The 11,087-nt window shown below is 42.2% G+C and overlaps 1 protein-coding gene across 1 annotated transcript in view; it reads right to left on the bottom strand.

Annotated features, from left to right (window-relative positions):
* Positions 1-432: 432 nt before the first annotated feature.
* Positions 433-11,087, bottom strand: part of cahz (carbonic anhydrase) — a 20,885-nt gene continuing 10,230 nt past the window's right edge. Inside the window, exon 7 of the mRNA XM_046052395.1 lies at positions 433-3,280. Within this exon, the coding sequence (XP_045908351.1) occupies positions 3,161-3,280 (120 nt within the window). The 3' untranslated portion in view covers positions 433-3,160. The remainder of the gene's footprint in view (positions 3,281-11,087) is intronic.

Below are 11,087 nucleotides of genomic sequence, written 5' to 3'. Positions count from 1 at the left end.
CACATTAAAGTGGGCCACCATGTTGCATGTAAATGCTCTGTATTTGTATAGCGCCTTTCTAGTCTTTTCGACCGCTCAAAGCACTTTTACACTACATTCACACACTGAGCCTAAGTGCTCAAACAGAAACTACCATTCACACACTGGTAGAACAGCCACCAGGGGCAATTCGGGGTTCAGTATCTTGCCCAAGGACACTTCGACGTGCAGCCTGGAAGAGATTGAACCACCATCTTCAGATTAACAGGCAACCCGCTCTACCTCCTGAGCCACAGTCACCATGTTGCGTGTCTTTACCTATTAGGCTTAAATGAGTAGCAACCAACTTAACAAACAATATATAAATTTATTTTTTGAAGTTTTCTTAAGTGACATACTGTTCATTCAGTAAATTACTCCCAAGAAATTATACAGCACTTGACAGGCAACTAGTTAACATACAGTCTCATTTAATTCAGTTGAAGATATTACAATAGTAACAATATTCTGTATTGTTTGTCTAGCATCATGGACATAGTTGTTCCTCTTGATATCAATGGGCAAACCTCCATTGGACCGGCAGCCTCAGGCTGTGCTATCAGCCAATACTGTCCTTCCTAACATACTTTCATAGCATTATTGTACCGCAATGAGGTAATCATGAGTCTAAAAATCTACTTGCATAGAAATGCCAATTGATGGGTGGTGGCCACAGTATACAACTGTATTGTCACCAAATATAAATGTCAAGTCCAAGCTCAGTATGGTCACTTTGTCTCAAACTGACAAAATGAGGCATCAGGAAAAACTTTCGCTTTCACAATCTGAGCAGCTGTCTATGTGTTGTGAATTACAACACAATGAAATGCATAGAAAGGAGCAGGGGAAATTCACAAATGCTTTAATTTCAAACAAGGCAAATAATTTATATTTTAGAAAGGATGATGAATTATTAAGTATTATAATAAGTGTTATCATTATTATCACGCCCTGCGATGGACTGGCGACCTGTCCAGGGTGTACCCTGCCTTTCACCCAATGTCAGCTGGGATTGGCTCCAGCCCCCCGCAACCCTGCACACAGGATAAGCGGTTGACGACGGATGGATGGATGGATTATCATCACTTTTATTATTAGTAGTAATGGCGATACTGTAGCTTGTGTTAATGAGTTAATTAGATTTATTACTGATCAATATCTTTGCATGTAATTCAGGTGTGCTTTTAAAGTTTAATATAAATCACACATGATCCCATAATATACAGTTGCCTGTAGTTTGTGTTTTTTTACTTCAGTGCATTAATGCTAACAAGTTTCTGTTGCTTGAAATGTTAAATATAATATTTATTAAGATTTCCTATATTAACACAACTTCTACTTTTATAATTTTGATTAGATTTTGTCTATGATAAAGCCTGATAAAGCACACATGAAAAGATACTATAAATAAGAAAATAATTCTTATTAAAGCAAGCAGCGTTGGGCGGGCCCTTGCACATGAAGTGTGTCGTGGTGTGACGTGCCCACATCGCAGATTCAGCAGCTCTGCCAGCACGGCTCAGAATTTGCCACGCGGTTTGGACACTGTACGAAGGTCTTAAATGTCACTTCAGTTTTAAATAACGTGATGATTGCAACACAGAGCTTTCTTCCTGTTGCCTATAGGTGCCGCTATGACTATAGAATATTGGCGTGTGGATGTGTGTAAAGTTTGATACAGATTTGAGCATGTACAGTGAAGTTATGACGACTTCCTGTTTTAAGGCGAAGCATGGAACTTCGCCACCACACCACGGACAGGCTGTTTAAGGAAAACGCACAAGCTTGAGATAGATTTGAAAAAGAAATGGCCAACCTGCAAGAAGTTGTTCATCACAGCATAGATGTAGTCGCTTCTTGTTGCCAGTAGGTGGCACTATGAATATTGGCTTGTAGATGTGTTAAAGGAGGTACTCTTATAAAATTTGGTACAGATGTGAGCATGTACACACATTTGTCCAAATTTTAATCATCAATAGGTTTAGACTGCCCAGCAAAAATTTGAAGCCGTTGAACTTATTCCATAGGAGTTCATTTAAGTACGAAATGTGTAAATTGCCAAAAATGACCTGTAAATACAAAATGGCCAACTTCATGTTGGAGCATTGCTCCAAGAGGCTTTTTTGTACCACAGAAATATCATACATCTAGGTGAAACTATATGTGTGAAAATGCTCATAAAATACATAATTTTTCGCTCCGCCTGGCGTGTGTACTTTCAGTTTTTGAGTACAATTAAGCCCCCAAAAATGAGATCGATTTGCAGGAAAAAGAAAGAAAAAAATCCTTGAAATTTCAATAGGGTCTTTGGATTTTTCATGCTTGGGCCCTAATTATTAGTTATAACATGGCCAGGGAAAATGTGATGCATAAGACGTTATAAACGTCTATAAACGTATAAAAAATGAGGAGATCAGCGTCCAGAATTCCCACTATTAGTAGTTGTGACAATTTAAGTACATCACTAGTCCATTGGGACCTGTGTTTTCTGGGATAGAATCTTTGTCTTTGCTATTTTATGGGTGCACAATCTATGACACCATTTACACTTAGACTTCATGCAACTTGCGTGGATCGATAAGGGCATTCAAGAGGCCTATTTTCCTGACTTTTTTGTTGAAGCCTTGTTGCTGAATTAACTGCCCTTAGCCTAACTGATTGTGCTGGGAAGTAAACTCACAAATCGAATCTGACTGGACAATGGAAAAAACAAAACAAATGAGGTTGAACGCTTTTTTTTCCTTATAATTAAAGTTTTTTCAATGCATTCAGAGTGCTCCTGCAAAATGCATGTCAAAGATGTGATATGGTCATGCACATTAGCAGCGCGTAAAATGAAAGCAACTTGAAAAAGATGCCTCTCACCGCAAAAAAACGCGACCTGTCGGATCAGAGCCTTGGCAATAAGTCTTAAATATCATCTGGATTTTATCCGGTTATGAGACGCTTTTGAAATGAAAAGTATAAATGGAGCCTATGTCTTTATGGTTTTAATTGAAGATACATGTTGTAATAAGCGTAAGCAGGTTTTTATTCTACTTTTCAAGTCGTCAATAGGGCTTTAAGCTAAAGACTGCACACGGAGAATAATGGGAGTAAAAAGGTTTGGGAAGGATGAATACAGGGGCAAAGAAGATGAAGCTCATTTGAAGGAAGCCCGGACCTGACGACCCTTCAGAGGCTGAGGAGGCCGATAGTTGTCCACCATGCAGCATGGAGTGTCTCCTTCTCCAGTGAAGAGGAGGCTGCGGAACTTGGTCATCTAATGAAGGAGGAGAAATAAGGAGAAAGGAGAAAAAGAGAAAGAAAATTAAGTCTGATTTCCATGGACTGAGTCACATTAGCAGCTACAATGTAATGCAAATAAATTTGCTTGAATGGTTTACAAGCTAATGTTAGACAGTTGAGCTTAAAATTTAATGGTAACTCAGTCCAGTACAAGGTTAAAAAACAACTACGGTTCATTTTTTCTCATTAAAATCTGGAATGAGATTCAATATTATATTAGAGCATCCTATATTACATTGAGTGAAGGACACACCTGCAAACAGTGATTCAGCTCACATACACCAAAAAGAGGGGTGGGGACATTTTTCATTTCATTTCATTTAAGGGACTGTCTACACTATCGATCTCTGTTTGTGCTATGACTTCTAAAATATGACTTGTAGGTGATTTTAATATCCATGTTGACAAACCTGCTAACTGTAACTTGGCTGCAGCTGGTTTTTCCTACTGGACAGTCTTGATATCTCCCAAAATGTAACTTTCCCTACTCATACCCTAGATTTAGTCTGTTCCACAGGTGTCTACCCTGTATATTAGTAATGTTCACCTCCCTATTTCTGATCACAAACCTATTCTATTTGACATCCCTGACCCCCAAATCATCACATTCAGAAATATAAGGAACATAAACTTAATCTGAACTAATCACCCATTACAATGACTGCCTGTCCTCTTCCCTCGATAACCTTGCTCCTCTCAAAACCTATTCATTGTCCTTTACCTACACTGCTCCCTGGTACACCACTGTGCTACGACACTTTAAAGCCACTGGACGGTTACACAAACCCTCCTATAAAAAAACGTTCTTGAAATCCACCCACAAGCATACAGAGACCATTAGGTGAACTATAAAAATGCCCTATCAACAGCAACAACAGCTTCCTTAGCACCTTCCTTCCTTCCAGCTTCCTTTTTCAACTCCAAAATCCTCAACATCAATCAAAACCTACTTTCAACCAATACCCCTGCAAACAACATTTACATTACATTTACTCATTTGGCAGACGCTTTTATCCAAAGTGACTTACATTTGAGGAACAACATACAAGCATCAACAGAGCATCAAATACAGATCAGAAGCATTAGTGACTTGAATTTGATTCTGGAGGCCACGGGGAGCCAGTGGAGGTCACTGAGTAATGGAGTGACATGAGTCCTTTTGGGCTGATCAAAAACCAGACGCTCTACTGCGTTCTGAACCATTTTTAAGGGTTTCACCGCACAAGCTGGAAGACCTGCTAGGAGGGCATTGCAATAGTCGATGCGAGAGATAATCATGGCCTGTACCAGAAGCTGGGTGGCGTACTGAGTGAGGTAGGGCCTGATTTTCCTTATGCTGTATAGAGCAAAGCGGCATCACCGAGAGACAGCAGCAACATGGTCTGAAAAGGACAGCTGGTCATCAGTCATGACACCCAAGTTTCTCACCACCTTGGTTGGAGTGATGGTTGCGGAGTCAATTTGTAGTTTGATGTTATGGTGGATAGATTGCTTGGCTGGAATGACCAAGAATTCAGTCTTAGAGAGGTTTAGTTGAAGGTGGCAAGCCTTCATCCATGCAGATATGTCCGATAGACAGTCTGTGATCCGCGCCGAGATGGTGGGATCGCCTGGCGGGAAGGATAGGTAGAGTTGCGGATCGTCTGCGTAGCAGTGGTAAGAGAAGCCTTGCGAGTGAATGATCGGCCCCAGTGAGGTGGTGTAAATTCAGAAGAGAAGGGGTCCTAGCACTAAGCCTTGGGGCACCCCTGTGGAGAGGCAGTGGGAGGAGGATAATTGTCCTTGCCACAAAACATTGTAGGAACACCCCGAGAGGTAGGATTCGAACCACAGGAGTGCTTTACTCGAGATGCCCATTGCTGAGAGAACAGATAGCAGGATCCTGTGGTTGACTGTGTCAAAGGCAGCTGATAGGTCAAGCAGGATAAGAACCGAGGATTGGGCTGCAGCTTTAGCTGACCTTAGGGCTTCTGTTACAGACAGAAGAGCCGTTTCAGTAGAGTGGGCACTCTTAAAACCAGACTGATATGGATCTAGGAGGTCATTCCCTGAGAGGAATTCTGAGACCTGTTTGAATACCGCCCGTTCACTAGTTTTGGATTAAAAAGGTAGAAGAGACACTGGTCGATAGTTCTCTACTTGAGTTGGGTCAAGTGAGGGCAAGGGTGTAACCCGAGCCCTTTTGAAAGTGGTCGGGAAGGTTCCTGAAGCCAGAGAAATATTTATCACATGAGTGATTTTCGTGACCACAGTAGGAGAAATGGCTTGGACGAGATTTGTAGGAATCGGGTCCAGTGGGCATGTAGTTGGACGGCTAAGGGTCAAGAGTTCTGATACTTTGCTCTCTGTGAGAGGAGTAAACGAGGAGAGTGAACAACCACTGACCTGGGAGGGCAGAGGAAAAGATGTCGTAAGACTGCTACAATCGTTGAGTTTGAGTGTTTCAGAGAATTGGTTAGTTATAGTCTCCACTTTGCCTGTGAAGAAGGCAGTAAAGGTATCAGCAGACAAGTTTGTGGGTGGTGGAGGTGGAGGAGGATTTAGTAGCTTTAAAAGTGGAAAATAATTTCCTTGAGTCAGTGGAACTGCTTATTCTGTCATTATAGTATGCAGTTTTGGCAGCACTGATGCTTGTTGAGAAGGAGGATAGGAGCAATTAGTAGTCCTTAAGGTCGGCGGGGTCTTTGGTTTTTCGCCATTTTCTTTCAGCCGCTCTGAGATCAGTACGGAGCCCACGGATGGTATCAGTTAGCCACGGGTGGGACTGGTTTGGGCGAGCAGGCTTGGTGGATAGAGGACACAGGCTATCCAGGCACGAGCTTAGTGCAGAGCACAGAGATTGTGTGGCATCATTGACCTCAAGTGAGTAAAATATTTTGAGGGAGGCTAGAGCAGAAGCTACCACTGAGACCAATGGTGTTGGAAGAATGGGCTTTTCCTGTAGGCACCACCAGAGTTGTTATTAACCTAGAGTCTCCGGACCTCTAGGTAGCTTTTAATAACTATACAATTATTCACCAGTGATCAGTTCAGTTATCTTAAATCAATCAGTCAGTCTCATATCTAAAGGGTCAATTCTCTTGGCAGGGACTCAGAAGTAGGCAATACACACAATTCCTTGGTTACAGTGAATTTATTAACTAACGAAGGTGATATAAAAAGGCGGTTAAGTACATCAGAGTACAACAATGGCTAAACAATGAGAATGGAGGTTCGATTGTGGGAAGCATTTGACTCATACAGCTGCTAATAAATGCAATTAGATGATAACTCGGTTAAATTTGTCTAGGGGTTTAAAGATTACATATGCTGGACTAAAGATAAATGGATTAGCAACTATTGGACGTCACTGACCACAGGTCTGACCTCGGTGAAGTTGGCTCGACGAAATAGCTTAGAAGGGAACTTGGTCATTCCTGAATTAGACCAGTGTAACTTAATGGACTGATAACTTTTAACAAAACAAATGAAAGAACATAAAACAAGTAAAGTTGCTGGAACTGAGGGAATCTGAAGCTGCGGCACTTCGCGTGTGTAGCTTCAAGCGAAACAAAGACTTTGTTGCGCTGGTCGAATTCTTAGGGCGTTGCCGGGAGATGGCACGCCGGGTGCATGCTGAAGCGTCCAGAGAGCAGAGCGAAGAGCGTAAGAGAAGAGAGTGACCGACATCGTGTGTCGCTCTTTTGTTGTCTGGGGCGTGGTTCCCCAGAGGGCAGTCCTTCGTTCCCGCCGGGCGGGCCGTTTCCAGTTTCCCGAGGGACTGTCTTTCTAAACTTTTAATGTCTCTAAAAAGGAAAAGAAAATCTATTTGCACATATTATAATCAAATATTTTCCACAATCAAGCCTCAATGGTCAAACGGTTGTACCGTTCTAAGTTTAAGCATTTGGTAACAGGAAAACAATTGTCAAATTATTGGTCATGATAAATAATGAGTGACATTTATACATTAACGGCATTTCCGACGATGGTATGTAATACTTATTTCGTCCACTTGGGGGAGCTCAGGTTACATGAGGAAAGCTTAGATTAATCCAAAACAATCTTCTCAGGCGCAGGAAATTTAGTTATTTGGCCTTAAATTCAAGCTGGCAATTAATAGCATGTAGTATGACATTTATCATCATTTCTAAAGGAATTGTGTGAAAAAGTATTGTGAACAAGCATTGGTTACACATAAAATGAAGGAGTGTCCTTAATCTTGCTGAAAATTAAAACACTGCAAAAATAACTTCTTTAGATTCTTTTCAGCAATAATATCAACAACAGATAGCAACAACATGGTAACATAACTACTCAAATAGAGGCAAACGTAATCAAGTAACTAAAAGATTATTATTATTCAGTTGCCACGGTTGCATGTGTGGGGGGAGCAGTTTAGGGTTTCCTGCAACCTTTTAAGGAGAGTTCTGATAGGCTGTTCAGGGAAACGCTAATCGCTGGTTAATGTCCCTTTTGTCAGTTTAACAGTCAGGCACCGAGAGGCTTATCTCGGCTGTTGCCAAGTGGCCAGTTTTACGATCAACTGCCCAGGAATAGCACTTAGGGAAAGCCACCTTTCCACCCCCCTTTCTTTTAGGGTCTCTTCCGCCGTCTGTTGAAAGCTGATCTCAATCCCCCTCGGTTCTCTCTGGGAGAGAAAAGAAGGGTTGAGTCTATAAATTATTTAATATAACATGCACAAATCCACACCGTTGTCCACTACAGCAGTGATAAAGTCGTCTTTGCTGACTGCCGACTGGCAGTTCCATGACCAAACAGACAAGTAAACAGATGTGGGTGGTGCCTGTTTTAAAGGCTTGAGGAGTGCCTGGTTTCTGTGCCTGATGGCATGATACCTCTTACGTGGACCAGAGACAATAGGAATAGTGTGGTAGCACATGGCCTGAGTGTAGTTGTAGCTGGCAGCTTTAGGTGAGTAGGTGTGCCTCGGGTAGGGAAAAAGCTTCTCTTGTAGGTGGCCTTGCTCAGTGGACTCGCACAGGTAGACTCACTGGTCTTTACCCAAGTAGGTCTTCACACAAGGAGCCCATGCTGACGCTTCAGTGGTAGGTTTCACTGAAGTAGTGTGAGTCTAATTGCACACAGGTGTTGGGAATTAAGACTGACTCCACCCAGTCGAGATCGCCCTCTGGATTAACAAGACAAAAGCTTGGTTTCAGTGGGTGGGACAACATCAGATGGATCAATCTACACCAAGTGCCTCTCTGATTTCATACTTGCCACTGAATACTTTATTACAGAACTTGTCTGCAACTCAAAACCATCTACCTGCCAACTTGACTCCCTCCCCACCAGCCTGGTTAAAGCATGCCTTCCTTTGATCCCGCCGCTATTCACCCACATAATTTACTCTTCACTCACCACTGAGACTGTACCCCCCTCTCGGAAGTTTGCTGCTGTGACCCACATCCTGAAAAAACCTAATGTTGACACTGATGACCTGAACAATTACCAACCCATCTCCAACCTTCCCTTCCTCCTCAAAACATTGGAGAGGGTTGTGGCCAATAAACCTTCTCCAACCACAGCACTGAAACAGCCCTTGTCAAAATCACCAACGACCTATTCCATGCAGCTGACTCTGGCAGCTGACTCTTACTACTATCCATCCTCATCCTCTCAGATCTGAGTGCAGCATTTGACACAATCTCCCATCCACACCTCCTGAAACATCTGGCAGTTGTTGGTGTCACTGGTATTGTACTCTCCTGGTTCTCCTCCTACATCACTGATTTTGTTCAACAAAAAAAATGTGTCCCCCAGGAATCAGTGCTGGGTCCACTCTGCTTTAACTTCCTACCACTGAGGAAGGATTATGCAACATCACAACATCAACTTTCACTGCTATGGTAATGACAGTCAGCTGTACTTCTCCACCAAACCCACTGCCTCCCTCCCTCCCCATCTCCCTTATCAATTGCTTTTTTAACATCAAGAGCAGGATGAATATAAACATCTCCAAACTCAACAGCAAAAAAGACAGAGGTCATTCTTATTCGCTTCAAATCCACTCACTCCAAACAGCAAAACCTCATTCTCATTACTGATGGTTTCCTGGTCACTCTGTCATCAAATGTAAAAAGCCTCTGTGACACCCTGGATGACACCTGGTCCTTCGATTCCTACATATAAACCATCAGCCGGAAAACTTTTTTTTCACCTTTGCAGTATCTTAAGACTCTGACCTTCTTTTTCACATTCCAGCACGTAAACTGTCATCCATGCCTTTGTCATGTCTCGTCCAAACTACCACAACACTCTTCTCACCGGTATCCCCACCAAACTCATCAATCAACTCCAACTGGTTCAGAACTCTGCATCAAGAATTGTCAGCTAAACCAGGTCAATTTAATATATCACACCAACTCTCATCAAATTTAACTGGCTCCCTCTGCAAAACCAGATTCAATTTAAGACCCCACATACTGATACTCAAAAGCACGTGGTCAGTTGAATATAGCATATCTATCAAAGGGTGTTGTGTTAACTGCCACTCTTGTTTGGGTATGATGTAGTTTTGCAGCAGCCATGTGTAAGATGCAGAACCTGGGCCTAAGATCAGCCACTTTTTATACATGGCTCAGCAGCTGCTGCCACATTTGAGAGTCAACACACAAAATATACTTCAGAGTTTTGCCTATTACATCACAGTTAGAGAAGGGCAAGCTAGTTCAGCTGATCTGACCTTTCAAATCCAAACAGACACATACATTTGCATTTTTATTACCTGTAATAACATAAAAGGCTATGCTAACAAGAATCTGTGATTGTGTGTACAGCACAAAAATTTTAAATATTGTTTGGACATTCCAGATCCAACTTTCCAGCTATCCGCCACCTGCCATCCAATCAGAAACAAATATTTTCAGTGGCTATAGAATAATTTCTCAAATGCAAATGGACTCTTCTGGTAGCAAAATGTGGATTTTATAACCACTGTTGTCTGTCAGTGTCTAATGTATACTTGGTATACAAACAGTGAGAAAATTAGCAAGAGCTCTTTGAGACTGTCTCTCTGCTCCAGGATGCTTCTCACTGAAGCAGCTGTGAACTGCACTTTATCAGAGTTGCTAAAGTTAATGTTTGTGTGGATTTTGGTGAGATTTCTCAGAATTGTGCTTCAGTTTTCCACCTCCAATGAACACCAGCACACTTGTCTCATCCAGTGCTGTCCCAAATTGGGTTCTGCATCATGGTCTGAGGGGGATACATAATACAGTGGGGGAAATAAGTATTTGACCCCTTGCTGATTTTGCAGGTTTGCCCACTTACAAAGAATGCAACGATCTATAATTTTAATCGTATGTACATTCTAACAGTGAAAGACAGAATCCCAAAGAAAATTCCAGAAAATCACATCATATGAATTTATTAAAATTGATAACCATCTGATGAGGAAAAACAAGTATTTGACCCCCTGGACAAACAGCATGTTAATATTTTGTAGAAAAGCCATTATTGGCCAGCACAGATGTCAAACGGTTTTTATAGTTGGTGACAAGGTTTGCGCACATTTCGGCAGGGATGTTGGCCCACTCCTCCCTGCAGACAGCCTCCAAATCATTCAGGTTCCGAGGTTGTCGCCTGGCAACTCGAATTTTAAGCTCCCTCCAAAGATTTTCAATTGGATTCAGGTCTGGAGACTGGCTAGGCCACTCCAGAACCTTGATGTGCTTCTTCTTCAGCCACTCTTTTGTTGCTTTGGCGGTGTGCTTAGGGTCGTTGTCGTGCTGAAACACCCATCCTCGACCCATCTTCAGCTCTCTCACTGAGGGAAG

Source organism: Micropterus dolomieu, linkage group LG06 (genome assembly GCF_021292245.1).
Source record: "Micropterus dolomieu isolate WLL.071019.BEF.003 ecotype Adirondacks linkage group LG06, ASM2129224v1, whole genome shotgun sequence".
Taxonomy (NCBI): Eukaryota; Metazoa; Chordata; class Actinopteri; order Centrarchiformes; family Centrarchidae; genus Micropterus; species Micropterus dolomieu.
The sequence above is the reverse complement of the archived record's forward strand: the minus strand, read 5'-3'. Positions and strand labels throughout refer to the sequence as shown.